The sequence below is a fragment of the Macrotis lagotis genome, chromosome 2 (assembly GCF_037893015.1).
Source record: "Macrotis lagotis isolate mMagLag1 chromosome 2, bilby.v1.9.chrom.fasta, whole genome shotgun sequence".
In the NCBI taxonomy this organism is placed as follows: Eukaryota; Metazoa; Chordata; class Mammalia; order Peramelemorphia; family Peramelidae; genus Macrotis; species Macrotis lagotis.
The window spans coordinates 239,371,884-239,397,228 of NC_133659.1; the positions used below are offsets into that span (position 1 = coordinate 239,371,884).

At 41.6% G+C, this 25,345-nt stretch overlaps 2 protein-coding genes and 1 non-coding gene across 3 annotated transcripts; 1 reads left to right on the forward strand and 2 right to left on the reverse strand.

Moving 5' to 3' along the window:
• The first annotated feature begins 854 nt into the window (after positions 1-854).
• On the forward strand, positions 855-16,994 carry TRIM41 (tripartite motif containing 41). The gene is made up of 6 exons (XM_074225272.1): positions 855-2,051; positions 4,350-4,445; positions 5,005-5,235; positions 12,856-12,878; positions 13,160-13,287; positions 13,538-16,994. Exons 1-6 carry the CDS (start codon positions 1,251-1,253, stop codon positions 14,137-14,139), a joined length of 1,881 nt encoding a protein of 626 aa, XP_074081373.1. The 5' UTR covers positions 855-1,250; the 3' UTR covers positions 14,140-16,994.
• A 107-nt stretch (positions 16,995-17,101) lies between these two features.
• On the reverse strand, positions 17,102-23,603 carry RACK1 (receptor for activated C kinase 1). The gene is made up of 8 exons (XM_074225273.1): positions 23,387-23,603; positions 21,291-21,462; positions 20,427-20,574; positions 19,856-19,951; positions 18,793-18,903; positions 18,289-18,429; positions 17,659-17,769; positions 17,102-17,226 (listed from the first exon to the last, which is right to left on the reverse strand). Exons 1-8 carry the CDS (start codon positions 23,493-23,495, stop codon positions 17,161-17,163), a joined length of 954 nt encoding a protein of 317 aa, XP_074081374.1. The 5' UTR covers positions 23,496-23,603; the 3' UTR covers positions 17,102-17,160.
• LOC141515739 (small nucleolar RNA SNORD95) lies at positions 18,146-18,215 on the reverse strand. The gene has a single exon (XR_012476486.1). It is a non-coding gene; the product is annotated as a small nucleolar RNA SNORD95 (small nucleolar RNA).
• Positions 23,604-25,345: the final 1,742 nt, after the last annotated feature.

The following is a 25,345-nucleotide window of genomic DNA, read 5'->3' on the forward strand; positions in this document are numbered from 1 at the left end:
CCCGAAGCCCTAAGAAAGCGCTGGGAGTTTGCACCCCGCCACGGCAAAGCGCTCCGGAGGTCTCCCGGGCTTGGTTTGGCTTTGGTCCCCTCAGATGCCACCAGCGGGGTGCCCGGCCGCACGCTGCCCCCGCTCTCGGGCTGGCATGTGAATGCACCCCGGCTCGCCGCTCCGCTGGCCGGAGCCCGAGACCTCCGGGGCTGCGGGCCTTCCCGCCTGCTCTTTCCACCCCCTCCCAGCCTGGTGTCCGGCGTCGCGGCGGACGTGCGCCTCGCTCCCGCGGCCTTTCTTCTGTCAGACCGTCTCCCCCGGTGAGATTCATTCCCCAGACGCCCCCCGGGTGGGCTGGTCCGGAGTCCTCCTGACCACCGAGTCCTCGGGCCAGAGCGACCGGAAGCCCGGCGAGTGCAGGCGCCAAACTTTCCCCCTTCCTGTCCCCGCAACTTCCCTCCTCTTCCGGCGGCCGCCCGTTGGGAGTCGCTGCCCCGGCCCTCCGCGGGAGGTCAGCATGGCAACGGCAGGAGGGAGGCTCTGAGGCGCCGCCGCCGATGCTCTAGCCCAGGGCCGCGCTGCTGCGCCCCTCCCCCCGCCCGGGTGGGCCATCTCGGGGGGAGGGGAGCCCCCACCAGCGAGACGGGACCATAGAGACGCGGCCCGGGGACGCCCGCCTCCCCTTCCGGCCGGCGTCGGCGGAAGGGCGGCGTGGCGGCGCACTTCCTGTTGGCTGAGCGCCGGAGGAGACGCGAGGAGAGGGAGGGGCGGGGCGGCCCCGGGCGCCGGGAGCCCAGCATCCCGAGTGGAAGGAAATGGGCGTGCGGAGAGGCCGGAAGTAAAGGGAAGCGCGGAGGAAGTGGAGGGGAGGAGCCAGGGGAAGGGGAGGGGGCCGGAGGAGTAGGGGGAAGGGCCAGTGAGGGAGGATTTGCATTCAGAACCCCGACGGGGAAACAGTTGGCGGGCCCCTGAGGAGCGGCCCCTCGCTTTTCGGCAGCGCGGAGGCGGGGGGCGCGCAGGGCTGTGCATCCGCTAGGCTTGGGAATCGGGGCTCCGTCACTGAGTGTCGGCGCGTGTGCGCGCGCGCCGGAGCGCCTGTTAGGCCCGGGGACCCCTCGCCGAGCCGGGAGTAGAAAAGGGCAGCGGGGGAGGCCGCTCGGACAGTCCGAGCAACAGTGCCCCCTCCCCCCCGGCCCCCCCCGCCCACCTCCCCTTCCCCAGCCCGCGGCGCCCAACTTCCTGGTTGACTGGAGACTAAGATGGCTGCCGTTGCCATGGCACCCAACCCAGTCCAGACCCTCCAAGAGGAGGCAGTATGTGCCATCTGCCTGGATTACTTCACAGACCCCGTGTCCATCGGCTGCGGGCACAACTTCTGCAGGGTGTGCGTGACTCAGCTGTGGGGCGGAGAGGATGAGGAGAGGGAGGAGGAGGAGGAGGAGGAAGGGGAGGAAGAAGAGGCGGAGGCGGCGGGCGCCAGCGGCGGATGGGACACCCCGATGCGCGAGGATGAGTACGAGGGGGACATGGAGGAAGAGGAAGTGGAAGAGGAAGAGGACGAGGAGTTCTGGACCAATAGCATCAATGGCCCTTCTTGGGACAACATGGATTACGTGTGGGATGAGGATGAAGAGGAAGAGCTGGAATACTACCTGGGGGACGTGGAAGAGGAGCTGAGGGGCGAGGAGGAGGAGGAAGACGAAGATGAGGTGGTGCTGGAGGAAGACGAGGAGGAAGAGCTCGAGCCGGCCACCCCACCACCACCAGCACCTGCCCCGAGGCGGAGGTTCACCTGCCCCCAGTGTAGGAAGACTTTCCCCCGTAGGAGCTTTAGACCCAACCTACAGTTGGCCAACATGGTGCAGGTGATCCGGCAAATGCACCCAGCCCCTCGGAGGGGAAGCCGGGGCAATGAACAAGGTGTGTGCCCCAAGCACCAGGAGGCCCTCAAGTTGTTCTGTGAGGTAGATGAGGAGGCTATCTGTGTGGTGTGCCGAGAATCAAGAAGCCACAAGCAGCACAGTGTGGTGCCACTGGAGGAGGTGGTGCAGGAGTACAAGGTGAGAAAGAGAGGGGCAGGCCTGGTCGGGCGGGAAGCAGGCCAACACTATCCTTTTCCTTCCAGATCTCACCTCAGATTCAGTCTTATCGCTTCAACTTTATACTAGAGAAGAACAAGGAAAGGCTTACCTAGAGAAATAAAGGGATACTAAATATAGAAAACGAGCATCTATATTTGTCAGGCACCGTGCTTTACAAACATCTTCTTTTATCCTCCCAAGAATCTTATGAGGCAGATGTTACACAGAAATTGAGACGGTTGACTTTTTCAGAATGTTTTTGACACAATTTCATATTACCAGGGAGCAGACTGCTGCTTTCTGGAGGTTACTCCACAGGTGTTGTTAATTTATTTTGATAGCCAAAGAAAACCCTGTCTCTGATAGATTCAGAGACCTCCTAGAGACAGGTATGAAGAATTAGAGGAATTTAGGAGAAAAATAAATTGGAAAAACACTTTAATCTGAAAGTTAGCTGACTATTCATCTGTCAGGTATAAAATCCAGGATAATGAAGGAAGGAAGGGTACTCTACAGACCACACCTGCTTCTTTCTCTGGCCTTGCTGACCTATCACCCTTCTTGCTTCAACATTAACCTACTAACGGTTTTTGTTTTTTTTTTCTGGGTGCCTTCTGAATGAGATGCACCTTTGGATTCTGATTATACATTGGTTGGGACCACATTTGTTTCTGGGCCTGGTTCTGCAGTTGAAGTTGGTTATGAAAAATTAATTGTATAGTAGAATGAATTGTAAAATAAGATCAATTCACAGCATCATGATTCCTATACCAACCTAGAACTATAAACTGCCTGAGGAGGATTAAGTCTTTCTTTTTCCTTTGTTTTTCCCAAACTTTGAACTGGGCTCTCCACAACAGTATGTAAAATTAATGTCATTGCTATTGATATTGGTTCTGAGAACAAAATCAGTTCTTCCCTGTTCTCTCAAGGCCTATGTCCCAGCAGAATCATAGACCTGAATTTGAGTTCAATTGACAATATTTTTTGTTTCATTTATCTGTAAACTCTTGTGCAAGATACTGATTCAGAGTTTAATCGGGGAGCAAGGAGAAGGATGAAAAAGACAACAAATGATCCTTGCCCTTCATATGCTTTATTTCATTGATTGGAATACCATATTGACAAATGGGGATTCAAATTATAACACTGATATTGTAAATTGCTAATTTAATGTAATTATTATAAATTATTTATTCAAAAGCTATAAATGAAATTCCACTACTGAGAAAAATGCTTACCTTCATAGAATCTTCATTCTCTTTGACTTTGAGGACCACTAGCAGAGTTTACCAGTTCTATTAACCACCAAATAATAAATACTAAAGCAGAGGAGAGAGAAGAGGGGAGGAAAAAATATGAGTAGAAGATTGATAAGGAATAAATGGATATAATGTGGAAGAGGTTTTCATTGGCACTATCTATATGCTCTCATCTTGGCCATGTAACAGCTCTTTTTTGTTTGTTTTTGCAAGTCAATGGGGTTAAATGACTTGCCCAAGGTCACATAGCTAAGTATGACCTTTCTGAGATTGGATTTGAATTCAGGTCCTCCTGACTCCAGGGCAGTGCTCTATCCACTGAACTGCCCCAGTAGCTCTTTTTAAAGAAAAAAAAATGCCTTCTGTCAATTGTTCACAAAGCATTTCTCACTTAATCATTGTAAAAGTGAAAATCGGAGAGTTAAATTGGATATGACTTCCTAATTCTTGTTAAGAATTACCCTTCAGGGGTGGCTAGGTGGCATAGTGGATAAAGCACCGGCCTTGGAGTTAGGAGGACCTGGGTTCAAATCCAGTCTCAGGTACTTAATAATTACCTAGCTATGTGGCCTTGGGTAAGCCACTTAACTCCATTTGCATTGCAAAACCCTAAAAAAGAAAAAAAAAGAATTACCCTTCTATTCCTTTTACTCTTAACTTTATAAAACAAGTCCCCATTAAAAATAAAACTACAAACCTAGGGCCTGACAGACTTTTAAAGAGATGCTTCAAGGATCTTCTCCCTTTCTGACATGTGAGGGGAATGTAATATTTTTGTAAAGACTGCTGATTTTCTTGGAAGAGCAGAGAAGCCATATGACGCCAATGGTTTCCAACCCTATATAACTTTTAATTTCTAGCGGGTTGATGAAGGAAAGAAATAAGATAAATATAAAATGGCCATATTAGTCCATAAAAGAAGGCTGAATTTTCTATCAATGATATACTCATTTCAACCAGTTATCTGTCAAAGAACAAATATGCTTGTCCCATTTCTGTCATTCACATGCAACAGGCAAAGCTGCAGGGTCATGTGGAACCATTGAAGAAGCACCTGGAAGCTGTACAGAAACTGAAGGCCAAGGAAGAAAGGAGGGTCACAGAGCTCAAGGCAGGTGTATGTGATTGGGAGGGTGGGTACAGACCAAAGCAAGAGTCCTATATCTGGAGAGGGTAGATAGAAACTAGATTCCCAGTGTGATGGGGAGAATGGAAAGGAGGGGGGAAAAGCGGGAACCAAAGACCAGATGCTCAGATCTTTGGAAGAGAATAGTAGTTCGGTCTGGGAAATTTATGAGGAAGCTGAGGAAGAATGATTAGAAAAGGAGCAGTAAAAAAAAAAAAATCTAAGAGATGGAAGGGGCCTTGGGGATCATCTGGTCCAGTTCCCCTGTTTTACTAATGAGGAAATTGAGGTTCAAAGAAATTAAGTGACTAGTCTGTGGTCACAAATATGGCAGTAATTGAACTGGGATGAGAACCAGGGCCTCTGGACTCTTACTAGGCACTCTTTTCACATGTTACTTAAAACAAGAAATCTTGGATTTGATGTCCCATGGAAAAGGCCACAGTGCATGATAGGGGAGAGTAGTAAAAGTAAACTCATGATTTATGAGGTGACTTCCACCCTCAAATCCTCCATCTCTCTCTTTTTTTTTAATCCCTCCTAGAGTCAGATGAAGACAGAACTGGCAGCAGTAGCATCAGAATTTGGAAGATTGGCACGGTTTCTAGCTGATGAACAAGCTGGGCTTGAACGGCGCTTACGAGAACAGCATGAAGCCCAGTTAGGTCGTGCAGGGGCAGCAGCGGAGCGCCTAGGGGAACAAGCTACACAGTTAAGTCGACTACTGGCTGAGGCACAAGAGAGAAGCCAACAGGGGGGACTTAGGCTGCTCAAGGTGAGAGCAAATTCAAATTCTACTCCATGTCTAGTTACCTGTGCCCTCTTTCTCTTGTTCTCTTCAATCCCAACTCTTCCTATCCCTGCTCTTCTTTCTTGAATCAAACAACATTTACCAAAAACCTATTTAATATAATCCTTATCATGTATTTATTTGTCATTCACTGTGAGCAAAGTATGGAGAATAACAGAGTCATAGTCCTTGCCATCAGGAAACTTTCAGTCTAAGTTGGAACATATTTATAAATGTGTTTATGTGAACACTATACAAATTCAGAGCAAGAAGTTTGGCCCTGGTTTCTTCATACTTTGTCTTTGGTTATTAAAAAGACTTTGAGGGACGGCTAGGTGGCACAGTGGATAGAGTACCGGCCCTGGAGTCAGGAATACCCGAGTTCAAATTCAGCCTCAGACACTTAATAATTACCTAGCTGTGTGGCCTTGGGCAAGCCACTTAACCCCATTGCCTTGAGAAAAAAAAACCTAAAAAAAAAAATAAAAAGACTTTGAAGGTTGCTATATACTAGGCCTAATCTTTGTGAGAATCTATAGCATTACAGAATTTCATGGTTGAGACTTCAATGTCCATCTTCAGTGTACTTGGCCAAAAGTCCCCTCTATATTATGCCTGACATTCAGTTTTGCCTGAAGGCCTCCAGTGAGAGGTGACCCACTACTCACTGTGGTAATCCATTCCATTCTTGCACAGCTCAAATTGCTAGGAAGTTTTTCCTCACATCAAACTCAAATATCCCTCTTTGCAACTTCCTCTTACACACGCTAGGGACCAAAAGAACAAAATTTCTGTACAACAGTCTTTCTGTACAACTCACTCTGAGTATCCTATTTTCGATGCTAAACATCCTCATTGACATAAACATTATACTCATTGTAACTGAACCTCATGAAGCATAAACTCAGGGTCCTATCCCATTTAATTAGATCCCCTAGAAAAGACAGGTTTGTGCTAAACTTTTTAGCATTTTAAAAAGACACATTTGTACATTAGAATTTACAGATTAAAAATTGTGAACTATACCTGGCACAACAACTGGAACTGGTAATTTATATAGTACTACCTTCCAGATGGATATGCCTATTCAGAAAAATTGTTAAAAAGCTATACAGTAGGGGGCAGCTAGGTGGTGCAGTGGATAGAACGCCAGACCTGAAATCAGGAGGATCTGAGTTCAAATTTGGCCTCAGACACTTAATAATTGCTTAGCTGTGTGACCTTGGGCACATTGCCTTAAATAAATAAAAGTTTTTAAAAATGCTGTATAATAGAAAAGAGCCAAAGGAGTTGTTTTTAAGAGTTTCTTTTCTATCATACTGGAATTTATAGGAATCAAACTTTTTCACTTTAGTAGCTATATGTAAGGCCTGTTTCCCCAGTATATCTATGATCTATGTCATTAAAGTTTGGCACTTGGGAACTACTCAGTGCAAAGAAAACTTTAACTTTTCTCCTCCTGTATATTCTGAATCCTTATTGTCTTCAAGGCCCTTATGCTCTAGGTTCTATTGGGGATAAAAAAAAAAGATGAATAAATATCCTTAAATATGGAAATACCACTAATTAGTAGTCTGGTAGACTACTAGTAGAGGGAATAAGACACATTCCCAAGTAAATAAAAAAATAACAAAATAGAATGCAGAAATTCTTGAAAGGTGTTTAAAGAAAAACACTTGTATTAGAGTTCAGAGGAAGACAGGATAGTAAGCCAGGTGGTACTGATAAGGCAAAATTAAGAAAGGTTTTAGGAAAGAAATGACTTGTAAGGCTGACCTTGAAAGGACAGGTAAAATTCGGAATGGTTGGCATGTAGAAGATATTCCACAAGTATGGAAATGAAAAACTATAGAGCATGTTTGAGTAATAGCTGTAGTTCATTTTGGGTGAAGCAAGTGTATATGATAAAATTGGTAAATTAGAACCAGATAGTAAAGGAAGCTGAATTGAATCCATATTATCAGGAAGCTGGAGAACATTTATGGGTAGAGGGTCACACAGGGCCTGAAATAAAGAGGATTGATCTGGCTTCATTGCATGAAGCATATTGGAGAAGGGAGAGACTAATTTAGAAGCTGTTTTAATAGCATAAATGAGAAATGATGAAAGTCTGGGAAAGAGATAATGGAGTTAAGAGGAAGCTATGTATAGGAGAGTAATTACAGAAGCAAAAACAGACTAGGTGGGGTGCCAGGATGAAGAGGAAGAGTGAGGAGTCAGAAATAACTGAAAGATTCCAGGAGGCCCCCTCTGATCTCTCCATTGTGGCACACCTGATAGGCATAGGTCAGCTGAACAGCAGGTCTGGAGAAAAATTAAACTCTATTTAAGACAGGTTGTTTGAAGTGGCAGAAGATTATTAAGCAAGCCCTGAAGGCAGCTTGGGGCCTAGACCTGAGCAGTCATTAGATGGAGGTGATAATTGAAATCATAATGCCTTTCATTCTTCTAAGAAGCACCTAAGCTTAATGATTCCTTCATTAAAAAGTTTTTGCTGCCATTTCCTTCTGGATCTTAGTTAAACATTAGTTCATTATCTATTTCTTGACTATTCGGTTTTTCAAGGTGTTTTCCATATCACTTACACTTCACTTGCCAGTCATGGACTCATTAAATCTCCACCTTTGACCCCTGAATGAAAAAGATTCCCTTCTGTCTGATCTTCATCAACCTCTGGTTTTCCCACACTGACCTTTGTTCAGGGCTATCCTCTGCCAAACTATGCCATACTTTTCAGTTCTGTAGGATGCTCTCTCAGTGCAGGTTATAGAATTCTTGCTGAGTTGCATTAGTACAAGGAGTTTCCTCAACAGTAGTTGTCAACACCTAAGATATCAAACTTGCAACTCAGGCTATGGCCTAAATCAGATTAAAATATAATTGGGAAATATTTAACAAAATAAAAATGCCATACAAGATAGATAATGTTTACTTGAAATTTTTCTAAGACAATATGTGGTCCACAGGGATCTGTTTCTATATGAATTTCACACCACTGATCTACATTGAAATCACAGGACTAGTTCACAAAAAAAAAAGGCAGTAGAGTATTAATTAAAGATAGGAACACTGGATTTGAGTCATAAGATCCTAAGTGTGAGTCCTGGTCTGGGACTTACCGGTCACCTAGACATGGGTTAGCTGAGTTTCAGTTTCCTAATACTGTAAAATGGGCATATAATTGCAAACTTGTCATTTTACAGAATTCCTCTTAGCTAGAAAGTACTATATAAATGTAGGATATGGTTTATCTGCAGCTGTAGATCCTTTTTTTTAAAGGCTTCATGGATAAGATGGAACTGGAGCTAGGATTTAAATAAATAGAGATGAAGAAAAGGGCATTTCAGCCATGGATAACAATAAGAGCAATAGACTGGATGCAGTTATTGGAGGTAACAGTAAATAAACCAACCTGATTGATGAAAAAAGTGACTTGGCAAATTAGTTTTTAAATATGGTTGGATAGTTGAACCTGATTATGATGGACTTTGAAAGCTGTATTTAATCAAAATTTTGAAGCTAGAATGGATTTGAAGATCATCTAGTTCAAACCCCCCATCCCCTTTTTTTTAAACAGATGAATTATTGTATACTCTAGGGAATTAAACAATTTGCCCATAGTTAGTGGCAGAGTTGAACTAGAACCCAGAACCTTCCATTTTATTTCTTACTCCTTCTCATTCCTCAAAACTCATATCATGCTAGATTACCCAAGGATCTTGAATAGGATAGTGAATAAATGATAAAAATGGTAATTTACGAAGATTAGCGTTTTGTTATATAGAAAGCACTAAATCAGGCAAAGCCTGTAGAGACCAGCTGCAGGGCTTTTATGGTAATTTGAGACCTCAGGGCCTAGATTAGGGCAGAAACAGTGAAAATGGAGTGCTATATATCAGAAATCTGAGCATTTTTAAAAAAGGAATGGAAGATTTCTCACATACTGACTTCAGAGATGGTAAGAGAGAGAAAGATCCAAAAGGAGTTTACTGTTTTGATACTGCCCTGCTCCTCCCTCTTTTGGGGGGGGGGGGGGTTGCAAGGCAAACGGGGTTAAGTGGCTTGCCCAAGGCCACACAGCTAGGTAATTATTTTAGTGTCTGACACTGAATTTGAACCCAGGTACTCCTGACTCCAGGGCTGGTGCTTTATCCACTGCGCCACCTAGCCGCCCCTTCCCTCCTTCTTAAAAAAAGTTTTGATAGATATCTTTGTTTTTACACCAGTCATTTCCCAATAATACACCTCCACCTTATTGATTGATCCTGTAACAAACAAAAGCAGTTAAGCTAAAACAGCTACATAGAGACAAAATGTAGCATTCCACACACATTCTCTTCTGAAAAAGATGACACTATAGGAAAGATCATAGATTCAAAGGCCAAGAACCTAGAGGTCATCTAATCCAACCCTGATTCTCACAGATGAGGGAAATGAGAGAGGCTACATGACATAATTGCAGAGCTAGTAGTAGATCTGGGATTTCAACCCAGGTCTCGACTCCAAATTTAGTGCTCTTTCTACAGCAACATTATGCCTACTTAAATAATTTATTTTCCAGAACTAAGATAGCTTTCACAGAGAATGGCTTCCTTTTAGTTTTCTCTGTTTACATTATTGGTATCATTAAATATATTTGCTTGCTTTGTTACGCATCTGGTTCATACAAGTCTTTCATGGAATTTCTTTAATTTGTTGCTCCTTAAAATGCCAATAAAATTCTATTATATTCATATACATCAACTTGATTTCCTAGTTTTCTGGTACTACAAAAAGTGTTGTTCTGAATTTATAGAGGACCTTTCCTTCTGTTTCTGATGTCTTTAGCATTTATACCCTTTAGTGAAATCCTGTGTGCCCCTTATCTCCATTTTTTGTTCCTCATCTTTCAAATCTTTCATCTTTCAAAATAAGAATATTTTCCTCCTGTCTTACTATTCTTTTTTGATCTCTCCATCTTCTTCTACCCCCCTCTCCATCCTATCGACTGAGTTCTTCTCTTTTTGTCAGCTTTACTCTTGTCTGTAACATATACATATTGAGATTTAAAATTTTTTTTTCTGATTTTTTTTTCCTCTGTTCACTAGGACGTTATTGCCATCATCTTCCTAGGCAATCCTAGCTATTGATATCTTAAACATTGAGTTTAAACTTGATTTGTAATCATTTCTTTCCATTCTCTTCCCAATTTTCTGATCTCTTTCCACATTTCCTTTTGTTGGCCTCACTATTCTTCTAATCAGCCAGGCTAAAATCCTTGGAATTGCCTTTGACTCTTTTAATAAGTATTCACTGTCAGTTCTACTTCCAAAGTATTTCTCCTTTATCCTTTCCTCTCTATCACCACTCACATTTCAGCCCCTCTGTCTAGTTGCCTTGCGTTCCCTCTGTTCTCCAATAAACTCTTTGCACAGCTTTCTGATATTCAAGTCTGACCATATCACTCCCCCCCTCAAGAACATTTGAAAGCTTTTTGTTGCTTGTAGGATAAATTGCAGACCCTTTAGTGTGTGTGTACATTCCACAATCTGATTACAATCTTTTTTCCCAACTTTTTTTCATATTTACTCCCCTTCACAGATCTACCAGAGAAACTAGACTAGTAGCTGTCCTACAGTCTCATCATGCCCTTTCCCACCCCCCTGTGTATTTGCATAGGCCATCCCCCAAGCCTAGAATTCACTCTATCTGCCTATTGAAAGCATTCTTTTCCCTCAAGGTCCAGTTCGGTTGCCATCTTCACCATAAAGTCTTCTCTCACCTTCACCTCTCTTCCCTCCTACCTCCACTTTTCCTCTTCAACTAAAATTAAGCTCTCACATTTTCTTATATATTTTATCTGGATCTCTCCCCTCCCAAATAGTAAATTATTTGAGGGAAGGGATGGTGCCCTTTATTCTCTTTGTGTCTATGTGCATAGTAGCTGTTTAATAATGATTAGATTGAGTTGAATTTAGGATCCCAGAAGACTGTTAGTAGTTTTGACAGAAATTAATATACTGAAAGAATAGTAGAAGATTGTGACAGTTCACATGTTTGGGAGGTAGAAGGAAGAAAATTGATTGAAAGAGATTTAAGAGTTATTAAAAAAGGAAATATCACAAAGGTCAAGGAAATAAAGATTTTCAAAATGTGTTAAAAGTCAAGAAAAAATGTCATGGAGACAGAAACCAATGCCAAATTAAGAAACAAATAAGAATGGTACCAATAGATACCAATCCCATCTTTGAGGAGTTGGGTAAAGAAAGGAAAAATTGAATGGTAGGAAGAATAGTTGGGTCAACTAAAAGACACTGTTAAAAAGTAAAAAGGAAAGGAGAATATGGAAAAGGAGAGAGTAAAGGGGCTAGAAAGGATTAGGAGGCATTGAGGGGAAATGGAATTTAGCATTTAGATGAAGAGATTATAGAAAAAGGGAGATTCCTTTGAGAAGGGAAGAAAGTATGACTTGATAAGTATCCCTTCATCTCATTTTAGCATTGGACTAGATAATTTCTAAAGTTTCATTCATCCCTGATATTGATGTAGTACAGAGGGAAATTCTATTCAAATGAACTGTCTTTCAAGGGACAAGGTCATCCACTGAGGCTGGAAAATTGCAAGTTTAAAGGAAAATACCTGAAGTTAACTATACTTTGGGAAGTATATTAGAGAGTCAAAGTTGAATAAAAGAATTCCCAAAGAAGGCCAAAGCAAGATTGGACAGCATAAAGCTGAACTGGATCCAAATCTTAAAAGTTGGTGCTTTTAGCAACTCTTCTTGACCTGAGCAGAGAAATGGAATGACGATACTGGTTGGGAGAAAATTGATTGAAAGAGATTTAAGAGTTATTAAAAAACAGAAATATCACAAAAATCAAAGAAATAAAGATTTTCAAAAAGTATTAAAAGTCAAGCAAGAATGTCATTGGAACTTAACAAGGAAAGTTATTGGTGAGAGACAGTGAACAGTCAGTTCAAATTTTGACAAATTTTGTGAGCTAAGACAATTTTTTCTAGTCTCCCAGCATATTTCTGGGCTATTTCCCCCTCAGTATAGTAAATATTTATTCTTAAACTATAAAAATAAATTTGTATTCCATAATATAATCAGGAAGATAATCCCACTGTTGTTGAGGGAAATAAAACACATTCTAAAACAAGTAGAAATGAGTTGGATCTTTTGGATTTATACTTATCACTCCCCTATATTATTGTGGATCTTATAGGACTGGTTTTATTAAATTGTTATTAAATAGGAAAAAACTGGGATGATTCAAACTGAAGAAAATGAAGGCTTATTTTACAGAATGAACAGGAATAGAAGTAAATTTCAGCAGGTGGAATATTAAGTTAGACTTGGGAAAGAACTTACAGATAATAAGAACCTGGACCAAATGTTCAAGAGAGAGAATTTGACATTGCTTTTTTTAAAGATGGAAAGACCCTCCATGAATATATGGGTTGAAAAAGTGGAGATGGTTGGAGATGAATTAAAAAAGTCCTGAAACCTGGCCCTTTTAATCTGGGCTAGCCATCTAGGGGATAAGGAAACCAACTGTGAAGGGCTGACTATATCTTTCTTTCCCCTTCCTTACCCCCACTTTTTGTCTCTATTATTCTCAGGACATCAAGGAGACTTTTAACAGGTGAGTTTGTATCCCTCAAAACCCTGAATTCCATAGAATACAAATTTTTAACTAGGACCAAGGCATCTGGTTTCCTACATACCCTGTTAACCTTGACTAGATGTCTGGATCTTCCCTTATTCCCCTCCCTGACCCACACATCTTGTCCCTAGTCCCTGAATCCTTGCCTTCCTTTCTCAGGACCCAAATATTTATCTCCAAACCCCAGTTCTCCCCTATCTTTCCCTCTCCCTTCTGGGACTTTAGTGTACCATGTATACCATCCTCTAATCCTCTCTCAGGTGTGAGGAGGTACAGCTTCAACCTCCAGAGATCTGGTCCCCAGATCCCAGCCATCCCCACAGTCATGACTTCTTGACAGATGCCATCGTGAGGAAGATGAGCCGGATGTTCTGTCAGGCTGCCCGAGGTAGATAATTTACAAATCACCTTCCCTCTATCATCTAGAATCTGAGTTTGGGAAAAGTGTGAGTATATAGATGGGAAGAAGGGAAAATACAAGGGTGATCTTTGGACTTGAAACATAGGCTACTAGGTCCTGGAAAAATGGATAGAAGTTGGGAAATAGACTGCTTACTGACTTTTTTGGAGGGAAACAAGGGGCAGGGGGGAAGGGAACTAAACCAAGTGAACTTCAAAACTTTTCCTTCTCATTTCAGTGGACCTGACTCTGGATCCTGACACTGCTCATCCAGCCTTAGCCCTGTCACCTGACCGTCGCGGGGTCCGTTTGGCAGAGAGGCGCCAAGAACTCCCTGAACACCCCAAAAGATTTTCAGCTGAATGCTGTGTGCTGGGTGCCCAGGGTTTCCGCTCTGGTCGCCACTATTGGGAGGTAGAAGTTGGGGGTCGGCGGGGCTGGGCTGTAGGGGCTGCTCGTGAGTCAACTCGTCACAAGGAGAAGGGGGGACCAGCAACAGGTTCTGGGGGTAGTGGGGATGTCACACCATCACGCCACCATCATCGCCGCAGACGGCTCCATTTGCCCCAGCAGCCAATGTTTCAAAGGGAAGTGTGGTGTGTGGGCACCAATGGGAAGCGCTACCAGGCACAGAGCTCAACTGAGCAGACACCTTTGAGTCCTGGTGACAAGCCACATCGATTAGGAGTATACCTGGACTATGAGGCAGGACGATTGGGTTTCTATAATGCTGAGACTCTGGGACATGTACATACATTCTCAGCTGCCTTTCTGGGTGAGCGGGTCTTCCCCTTTTTCCGGGTGATTTCCAAGGGCACCCGAATCAAACTCTGCCCTTGAAGCATCTCAGTGCTTGCTCCCTCTTCCCCAAACATACCATATCTTGGTAGGGGGAGGTAGCTGGGGAGGTTGGTTCTCTTTTCCTCCTGTATTCCCACCTCTGATTTTCATTCTATCTTCTCATCCTTGTCTATAGTTGGATATGGGAAAAACTGAAATAGTTTCCCCCGTTTTCTACCCTACCCCTCTCCAATTCCATCTGTTTACCCAAATTAATTTTGAGGGGGAGGATTTGAGTTGGTTTTTGTTCTAATAGGGTGAAACCCTTCCCCTCACACATACGTTGTCCTTTTTCTTTCAGCTATCTGTAGCTGTATGGGTATGTTGAGTTCCTCTAAGGTCCTTTGTCTCAGATCTGAACCATTATGGTTGTCACCCTGTTCTTTTTTCACCATCTTTACCCTGTTATGCTGCTCCCCCACCTCCATTGGGAGTTTGTCACCAAAAATGTGACTAATATTCTCGGGCCCAGATTTCCCTCAGTTTGGGGAGGTAGGGATTGCTTTGATCTTTTGAGAAGTCTTGGGCATAGAATATATTTTTTCTAGAACCTCCACTTCCAATTTGGGGGCTTTATTCCAAGTTGGCGGTAACCCTCCCCCCACCCCATCCACACCCACATATTCTTAGCCTCCTGCCTTTCTCTGTACTGTTCTTTGGCTGAGGTTAGTTTTGGGGAAAATTTAAAGGGTGGGAATGGAATGGTGTGTAGAAATGGAAAATAAAAGTTTACTGTATCATTTTCAGCATAGTTTTGTCTTGGTAGGTTCTGAATGAAGATGCTGCCTAATTCCTATTCCCTCCCTTCTCACTCTGCACAAAATGGAACTTTTAGCACATAGAACACCTCGAAAGCTCAGAAACTTAAGCTAAAATTTATTAATCCCTTTCCCAGTCAGTATCAACATGCAAACAAATTACAACATAAATAGTAAATAATTATATTTTGGTAGCTGGGGAATCTACAAAAAATGTTCATATGTGGTTTTCCAAGCCATTGGGGTCTACAGGGATCCATCCATTAATGTGTTTGATACCAGCGTTTTACTTAAAAAAGTAGGTTTTTTTAGGCTATCCTTGTAGAAAATCCAATTCCTCCTTTTATGAATTTAAATTTGCAGTTTTCCATCCTGGTAGGTGCTCATCTCTCCAAAGCTCTGCTTTGTTTCATTTTGGGTTCTGAACTGCTGACTGGCAAAATGTTGACAAGGACCCATCCAATAAGCTGTTGAGCTTTTGGCTCTTGCTGCCTCAGGAAACAAATTTTGGAGCTTCAGATGACTGATTGTGCTGGGAACAGACCATGGCACTTTCTGGCTCCAGGACTTTATGGCTGATGCCCTTTGCAATTCCTAGAACCTTCACTTCCAATTTGGGGGCCTTATTCCAAGTTGGCAATGACCCCTCCCCCACCCACATATTCTTAGCCTCCTGCCTTTCTCTGTACTGCTCTTTGGCTGAAGTTTTGGGCAAAATTTGACATGGGAATGGAATGGTGTGTAGAAATGATTTCTTAAGGTTATGTGGAAGCTGTATTTCTTCCCAATGGAAAGCAATAAGGTATTGATGCTGACATCTTTTCTGTGCCTTACATATTACAGGCTACCCACCTTGCTAAGTTTAGAAAAAAATCACTTTTCACTCTGCTCACAACTTAGCATTAAGTTTCTATAATAGCATCTTGATTTTGACTCTGAATGTTTAATATTCAAGTGAATCTGAATCTCATCAATGTGGGTATTCACTCTACTTCAGCCATGGTTCTTTTTATTTCCTCTTGGAATTCAGGACACCAAGTTTTTTTTCACTTAAAAACAGTTCTTTGCTAATAACACCCTTTGCTTCTTTGTAATATACCCCAACATGTTTATTTCAAAATCCACATTACATGGCAATTCTTTTTGCCCCTTTGAGCTGCCTTTCCTAGGAAGCTCTGATGAAACAGACTGATAACAAGACAATCTTTAATGTTTATCAGCAGTATTGAACTTCCATTACATCTGTCTAAATTCCAAGCTCCAAGTCAGGGACCCACCTTAATTTTGCAAGTCATTCCTCTAATTTTACAAAGGGAGCTGGGTGACATAAAGAGCCCAAGAATTATCATTCACCTAGTCAACAGATCCTAGGGAGGTTCTATTAATTACCCTGCAAAAAAATAAAAAGCCCCCTTGTCAGATAGTCCACAACCATACCCCAAAAGCAACCAGAAGGGTTATTAAGATCTAGGGACAGGGCAGCTAGTTGACCCACCAGCCCTGGAATTCAAATCCTGCCTAGCTGTGTGACCTTGGGCCAATCACTTGATCCCATTGCCTTAAAATGAACAGTAAAATGTCAACCTATTTTTGGGTTGTCAAGCTTAGAGCTGCGTTCCAGACATAGGACTAGTATAGAAGTTCCTAATAACTCCAGATCCCTGTGATTACTTCATGAACCTGATTATTCGGAAGTAACAGTCCAATAAAACTTCAATTTTATTTCAAAACCACAAGTAGCAACATCCTTCTTCCAAAGCTAGTCCCTCTACATGACACCCAGACAAATTAGGTAGATCTTTGGATTTTGTGGCTTGGTATACAAGAGTAGATAAATTAACTAAGAACATAAAATAAATACACAAAAAACAAAGGATACTATGACAAGTTAGAAATTAAAAGACCCACTGTTTTGTTTACAATCTCTTGTTCTGCAGTGCCTGTAAAAATGGCTTTTTTGGTCACATTCATAAACGAGGGCCACTGGATGTCAGCTAAAAGGATACCATGCTCCTTTATTAGAAAATAGGTCCCCCTCATCAAGCTCACCAATGATTCTGTCAGAAGTCTGTTCCTCAGTAAATCCAACTTTTTTTAATTTTAATAACCTGTCCTCAAAAGCCACTTGCCAGCTTTTAGACTGATAAGAAATGTCTTTAGAGTAGGGATTTGGGTGAGAAACCAGATCAATTCAAAAAAATACATTTTTTCAAAAGGCAAAAATTAAGATCTTTATTTCAAAATCTGAGTTATGGATGACCTTTTACCGAGTGCCAATGGTCACCTGCCACACCCGTACCAAGTTGTCTGTGTATCCAGCAAAGAGAGTCTGCAAAAAGACAAAGTCATACCCCCATAAATCCCAAGATAAAATGCTCTTTCCCTCTCACTATTAACGGTACCATGAAAATAGCACCCCCCAAGATGCATTCTTGATGCATCTTACTATCTGTAACCCCAGTTACTCATGCCATCCCTTGGAAATTTGTATATATAATTTTCTACATGGATATTATCTCGAACCGGAATGTAAACTCCCTTTTTAGAAGCAATAAATGGTTGATGAATGAGCCAACAGGCAGGCTTAAGCAAGGATTGAGATCCTATCTTTCAATTGTATCACATTGCATTACCAAAAAATTGCAGTTCTAGGCAATTCACCTAAGCCCAGTAACAGAGGCAGGATACTTTCAACCATTCCCAGTTTATCTAAGGGTTTCTTAAGACAACTCTTGTCAGAGAGGGCAGGATGAAGACTTACCTGGCCATCAGCAGACCAGGCTAAGGAAGTACATTGTGGAGGCTCAGCCTTGCTGCTGGTGCTGATCACTTCTTGCTTAAGCTCATCCACAATGATTTTGCCCTCTAGATCCTGAGAATAACAATAACCAGAACAGGGTTTTGTAAAGTATATGCACATGTGTGAATTTATTTTTATTTCAATTGATTCACAATCTTTTCAAGTAGATACTATCCCCATAATTAAAGAAGCTATGACTTTAACTTTGGTGGCAGGAATAGAAAATTTTCTTCCTTCACACACAGGATATATTAACTATTCCCAAATACCAAGGACTGTACCAAGAAAAATGTGAGTATATCAGATTCTGGAATCTACTAAACTATTCCATAAGAGACTTCAACTTTTTTTTCTTAAAGGATATGGGACATATTATAATAGCTCATCAGTTCAGGAACATCCCAGACCTTCCCCTTCGCTTAACTTCAGACCTTGGGGTGCCAGGAGATTGCTCAGAAACAGCCTCTGGATTTCAACAGGGTCAGTCAGATGGCATGTTGGAGTTTCATCACAGCTCTACCATGGCCCCAAGGCTCCTTCCATTAATGTTTCTATAAAATCCAGGAAATTTGAAACCCACCACTCACTCACCCAAATCTTGATGCTGGGCCCAGTGGCAGCACAAAGCCAGTAGCGATTGGGGCTGAAGCAGAGGGCATTGATTATGTCACCACCATCCAGAGTATAGAGATGCTTACCCTCATTGAGGTCCCAAAGCATGGCTTGACCATCCTACAAAGAGAATTAATTCATTAATTCATTTCAGCCTCCTGCTCTGGAACTGGATGTTAATCTTTAATCCCTATCTGTTCCTACAGAGGCTGAAGGAGCCCAGATGCAATTCACTTTATTCTTCTAGCAGTCCCAAGAGGTTAAGTGATATATCAAAAAATCATATAGTGATAATTGAAATTCTGATTCTAACTACAAATCCAGCAGTTCCTCACTTAAGTGCACTGGTTTCCATGATCAATAGTAATTGAATCAATCCCCATTAGCCTGGAACTTAGGAAATTCAATTACCACATACTACAGTTTTCTTATATTTAAGTCTTGGATATTTTTTTTGGACAAAAGTACTCCCACTTCTCATACCTTGCCTCCAGATGCACAAAGAGAGCCATCAGGAGAAACTGTAACTGTGTTAAGGTAGCCTGTATGGCCAATGTGGTTTGTCTTCAGTTTGCAGTTGGCCAAGTTCCAAACCTAGAGAGAAGAAGAAGTTTCAGAGGGAGGGATCTGCTGTGCATTTAGAATCCATATAATTAACTCAATTTCAGTTTTCCTGAAGCTGATGATCAGAGGCCAATAATGAAAATGCAACAAGACTATTTTAGAATGAACATAACTTCCTATAGGTAAACACAACATGCCTTCAATTTGATTCTAACTTTTTTTAGATATCAAAAAGAAAAACCCAGATGAACTAAATTACTTGCTGACTTAGGCCACAAAGCAAGAATTGAAAATGTTATGGATTCCATAGCTTAGCCAGATGTTTAATATATAATAAATAACAAAGAACCACTCAAACTAGGGAGAATTTCCTAGTTTTGAATTCTATATTGGTATCTTTCCATTAAATCTGATATTCCAGACAGATATGTAGGCATGTGTGTGCATATAAAGGAAAGATATAAAGACCTGGAGAAAGGTATTTCTCAAAAATAGTCAAAGGATATGAAGCTTAAAATATTGAAAAATTTCACCCATTATTTAAAACCCATTATTAGCCCAACCACAAGTTAAAACAAAATACAAGTTTTATCTAACATCTATCAATCTGACAAAATGAGAAGCACAGAAAGTATTAGGAAAACAGCCAACTAATCCACTGTAGAACTGACTATTATTTTGGACTAAAATTTCTGCAATTACAAAATATCCAAATTATTTGTAATCTTTGAACTCAGTGATACAACTAGGGACATATATCCAAGAGATTAAATTAATAATTATTATTATTAAATTATCAAATCACAATATTCACAGCAATACTTTCTCTGCTAGTTGAAAGACAAAACAAAACTGATTGTCTTCAGGTGAAGAGACTGAATCAATGAAAGTGTTACAAGTTTAACTGATCAGAAACCTAAATTCAGGAGGATAAGAACATACTGGATAGGCCACCATCTAGATCCACTTTGATCACTCTCACCTTGACCAGCTTATCCCAACCACAGGAAACAATAATGGGGTTGCTGCTATTGGGTGAAAAACGAACACAGGACACCCACTCTGAATGGCTCTCATCCTGTGGGACATTAAAAAGGGAAAGGATAAACAGTTACAGTGTGGGGAATTAACCTTAAAGCTACTGTAATTCCTGCACTAATTATCAGTTATGGTAACTCCACCTCATTTGAATGAATTCTCAAAACAGCCCTACCTGTCCCTCAGCCACTATACCTTATAGAATAGATAGAAGTCCATTTATACTATTCCTTGCTCAAAAGATGAATACATTCATAAGTATAAAAGGGCTTATATATCCACTTACTTGTGTACCATCACTCCTATTAAATGAAAGGTTTTCAGAGGGGTCAATATTCTGCATTAACAAAAATCTCAATAAACATTAGACTGATCACTGATCCAGGTATCATACTTTGTTAGGGTGGGAGAGAGGACAGGGACAAAGAACTCAATATTGAGCTCAGTACAATAAAACCCATGTCCCTTCACATTACGTAAATTATACAGGTATGAATCCTATACTAACTTTTTACCTGCACAGTGTATTTACAGACACCCAACGTGTTCCACAGCTTGATAGTCTTATCTCTGGAACCAGAGACAATCTGGCGGTTGTCTGAAGAGAAGGCTACACTCAGCACATCCTTGGTGTGACCAACAAAACGCCTGGTAGTAGTGCCACTAGATGGGAAGACAATATTCCTCTAAATTATATTAATTCCCTTTCTCCCAAGATAGTCTTCCACATCCCTCTTTCATATTGGATTTTTCATGACTCCCTCTAGTTTTATAACCCACCAGGAAAAATGGCCCCGCCTTTTATGTTAGCTAGAACTCCTTGCTGAAAATCCAGGGCCAGTGACTAATACTGGTCTGAATAGACAAGACAATCTTTCTCCCCTGGATTTGGGGGATGAAGGAAATAGGAGGAAGAGAAAGGCTAGTAAGTAGTATCTGATAACATCTAATTATAGAATATCAATGCCTAGAATTTTGAAGATCCCATCAGAATTGCAGGACTTGTCTTCAGTCCCCAAGGGGGTCAGCTGACAACATCATACTCTCATCACTGGGACAACATGAATTTTTTTTCTAGACAGGTCTCCTGGCTGCCATTTGTTCACCGGCTTGATCAAGGCCACAAAACTTTTTCACTAATATTCAATTCTTTTATGACCTCATCTGGGGTTTTCTAGGAAAATATTCTGGAATTGTTTGCTATTTCTTTCTTCAGCTCATTTTACAGATGAGGAACTAAGGCAAACAGGGTTAAAGTGACTTGTCCAGGGTTAAAGCTACTAAGACTACTTCCCCCTCTCTTCTATCCTACCTACCTTTTAAGGACCTGGATTATTACCTACACCAAGAAGTAGTCAGTCATTCAAGTAGAAACTTACGTTGTGAGATCCCACAGTCTTAATGTACCATCCCAGGAACCTGAGAGTGCAAACTGGCCATCAGAGGAAATGACCACATCACTAACAAAATGTGAATGACCCCTGAGGGCTCGCTGGGGGATCCCATAGTTTGTTTCATCTCTGGTAAGCTTCCACATGATAATGGTCTTATCTGAATAGAAAGGAATAAATAAGAAAAGAAGATGAATAAAACTAAATTCATCTCTTTGCACAGTCCTATTAAATATTAGTTCTTATGCTGATAGGGACCAAAAAGGGTAAGAATATCTACACAGTGCCAAGGCCCTCAAAGCCAAGTTACACAAAAAAATCCAAGATAACTTTTACAAGGAATTTAAATTAGATCTATAGGAAAATTTCTTTACATTGCCAAAAACTGTCACCTGTTTCAGAGTAAATTCAGTTAAGGATGAGCTGAAAGTTGACCAATTTCAGTTGTGATAGGAGTTACCAATGAGATGACAAAACAGCCAAACAGAAAAGAGTTAAAACTAAAAAGAGTTGCATAAACAACCATGAAATGCCACAAAGTTCAGAGAAGGGAAACATTTACCAATTGGGAAGAAGCTTTGACTCTAAAATGTTTTAATCACCACCCCTTACTGCTCAAGCATCTTCCTAGTCATCTAAATTCAAAGCCCCAGAAAATGTTAAGTTGTTTAAGATGATTGTACATGTATAACCTATATCAGATTTCTTGCCATCTTGGAAGAAGGGAGAAAGAAAAACTCGCAACTCAAAATCTCATAAAAATAAATGTTGATTTCTGAAAAAAAAAAACCTCAAATAAAAGAGTCAACAGACTTCAATACAGTACTTTGTATTCAATGGTAACATTAAATACAACATCCTTTTAAATGCTTTGGGATGAAAAGGTATTAATGCTCAGATTTTTAAGTTTAGCTCACCTCTCCCTCCAATCTTTTGCATCCCTTCTTCTCACAGGCCCTCATTATCACATCAGAGTATTTGTATCCCTATGGATAAAACTTCTTTGCTTAGGATTCAAAATCTACCATTTCTTCTACCCACCATTTTTGTTTTATATTCTATGTTCCAGAAGCCTAGATTATATTATATCCCAAACATTCCTTGAACTTTCTCAATTTCTAAGGCCACATGTCTTCCTCTAGCTTTACCTAAGTTTTTCATCCATTCATAAAAGTTTGACTCAAATGTCTGGAAAGAACCTTAGAGATCATCTAGGGCAGTTACAAAATAAACAGACCTACAGAGGTGAAACATCCTTGAGCCAACATCACACAGAAAGAGGCAGGGCCAGAATTTGAAACCAGGTCCTTATACTCAAAAGGCAATAATTTTCTATTAGATGTCCTTGTAGGATGTGGGGAAAAAAATGTCCTCAGAGTAAGACACTGAGCTAGGACATTCCTAAATGATTGCTCACTCGTGCTTCCCTTGGGTCAATGAAAATGTGCCACCTTTCCAAGGTGGACTAAGGAAATGTCACCAACTTGTTTTTGGAGGTAATCGGGAGTTAAGGGTGAAGTGATTTGGCCAGATCACCCAGTTAAATTCACATTTGAAGTCAATTCCTCCAGATTTCATCCACTGCGCCACCTAGCCGACCCTGCAACCAACTAGTAAGGAGGGGCCCCTAAAGAAATCTCCTTTCCCTCCCATCCTAGAACCCTAAGAGGACTTAACAAAACTTAACCCACAGATCCCCGGGGCAGTTATTAATAATACACGTCCCCCAGTCCAGATGTCACAAAGGGCAGTCTGGGTCCCCCACCTCGCTTGGAGGATAGTTCTAAAAAGTCCAAGTCTCCCTCCAGACAAAATGAGCTCGTTCTAACTTCCTTCCTCACTCCCCCATAACAGAACTGCCTCAGTCAGAACTGAGCAATCGTCCAGTACAAAAGCTCTTCCAGCTCCCGGAATCCTTAGGCCCACCCTCCTTCAGCATTACTCTTCCATTCCTTTAGCAGAAGCAGACAAGGCCCTAGCACCACTATCTTCTCATCAATCTCGCCCTCCCTTTGCTGGTCATTGAGATGGTCTCTCCTAACTTTCCCCCCCGCCACTGGCAGGCGTGATCCAGGACGCAGTACCTCGGGAGGCTGACAGGATCATATCTGGGAACTGGGGAGTCGTGGCGATCTGGGTCACCCAGCCATTGTGGCCTTTAAGGGTACCCCGAAGGGTCATCTGTTCAGTCATGATGACGGGAACTGAGGGGATCGCTCCAGATGAGAGGATGGATCCAGATTGCACGGAGAGAGATCAGCCGAATCCTTCACGCCAGCAGTCCAGCAAGAAAAGAAAGAGCAGCTTCCGGTCGGAACGGATATACCCTAAGTTCCCGGATCGCGCTCAAAATGGTGACCTCACGTAACACGTTTCCGTACGGATTGGCGTCGTGTTGCCCATAGCCAATAGGCGAAAGAGGATTGACATCTGGGGGCGGGGCGGCAGTGTCAAAACGAAGGTGCGTCGTGACGTCCTCTTCCTGAGCGCCGCAGAGCATTATGGTCGCATTTTGTACTTCGTGTCTGAGGCATTTCGACCCTGTGCGATCTTTGCTATTTTTACTAGGTCTTTTGTCTGCAAAACTAGATTAGAAATTTACAGAGAGATCCATGAAAGAAAACACGTAAGGTAGTGAGTTGGGAGAGAAGGACCTTGGTAATGAGAGAATCGAAAATTGTACGTTAAGTGAGCATGCGTGACCTGTCTTTGTTCCGTTTCGATAGATAAAACAAGGCCCACGCGTTGTCATTGAAGGTCGGTTTCAGGATCGGGGATTTGCTCCCAGCGCTAGCCACTCCTCCGGCTCAGTGCCTCTCAATCTCCTTTTCTCTACCTGTTTTTATGGTTCTTTCACCAACATCCGCAGCCCTTGCTTTGCTCTCCTAGCGCAATAAAAAATAGAAGAGTAGCAACTTGTAATGATGTTTGTCATTTTGTGCAATGTTCTCAGTTAGAATATGCATCCGTTCATATTTTCCAAATTTCTCTGAACTCATTTTTTAATCATTTTTGATGGCACAATGATACTCCGTTGCATTCATATTCTACATTTTATTCACCTTTCCCCATTTAATGAGACACTCTTGGTTTACAAATTTTCTCCCCCCCCCTATAATTTCTCTCTTGATTATCAGGAAGACTTTTACTTAGGTTTATCTATTCTCCATCCCTATGCTGCACCAATTCTCAATGTGGAATATTATACCCACTTTTTGATGAGATATTTTAAAATGCTTATTGATTTGAGGGCAATTGTTACTAAGTATTAAGTATTTGAAGAGTGGTCAGGAAAATCTGATCAAGATCTCTTTTTCATTTCTCTTTAATAGCTCCCAAAAGAATTCAAACTCCCTGCATCTCTCTTCTATTTCTAATCTTTTCTCCCCACAACTACAAAACTGACATTCCTGAAATAGTTCAACATGCTTCCTCTCCCTTCCCATATATTGTTACCACTCTAATTACTTTTCTTTGCTGATTTTTAGTAATAAGTGAATGAAGTATTTATCAAGTGCTTACATGCATAGCACTCTGCTAAACTGGGTCTATAAATAGAAAAGGATAGTTTACTTTCAAGTTTAATGGGGTACATAACAGTTATGAGAGAAGCCTTTTAGACAAAGCAGACGTTAATGCCTTTTTTCAAAATGTTATTTCTCCTGATAAAATGATCAGGAACAAGGACTTTTGGGGGGGGGGGTGTCTTCATTAGTTATGCTTGAAGCATCTGCAGGAGCAAAGGCCAAGGGGTTGTTTCCCAGGATAATGGCTAAGGATCTGGACTGGAAGCTATTCTCAAACTTGGATTTCAGCTGCTTCTGTCAGGATGTAAGGGAGATGGTCAAGGTAGTGGTTGTGTTTTGACTTAGCTGGCATATGATACCTCCTTGCTCTCAGGATATCATGCTACTTTGGCTACTTTGACTTGCTTGCATTTTATGTGACAGTTGATTGGTGGAGAGGGCCCTTCTCCACAGGCCCTTGTTTCCCTGAATGAAGGCTATGTGATGCACCATATAGATAAGTAATGCAGTTATCTT

Excerpts from the sequence above, each read along its gene's own strand:
- TRIM41 (XM_074225272.1), top strand. The coding sequence starts at position 1,251 with ATGGCTGCCGTTGCCATGGCACCCAACCCAGTCCAGACCCTCCAAGAG. Across the intron at positions 4,446-5,004 it reads GGAGGGTCACAGAGCTCAAG|AGTCAGATGAAGACAGAACT; the intron begins GCAGGTGTATGT and ends AATCCCTCCTAG. Across the intron at positions 13,288-13,537 it reads GTTCTGTCAGGCTGCCCGAG|TGGACCTGACTCTGGATCCT; the intron begins GTAGATAATTTA and ends TTCTCATTTCAG.
- RACK1 (XM_074225273.1), bottom strand. The coding sequence starts at position 23,495 with ATGACTGAACAGATGACCCTTCGGGGTACCCTTAAAGGCCACAATGGC. Across the intron at positions 18,430-18,792 it reads TTTGTGCATCTGGAGGCAAG|GATGGTCAAGCCATGCTTTG; the intron begins GTATGAGAAGTG and ends TTCTCTTTGTAG. Across the intron at positions 17,770-18,288 it reads GGCCCAGCATCAAGATTTGG|GATCTAGAGGGCAAAATCAT; the intron begins GTGAGTGAGTGG and ends TGTTATTCTCAG.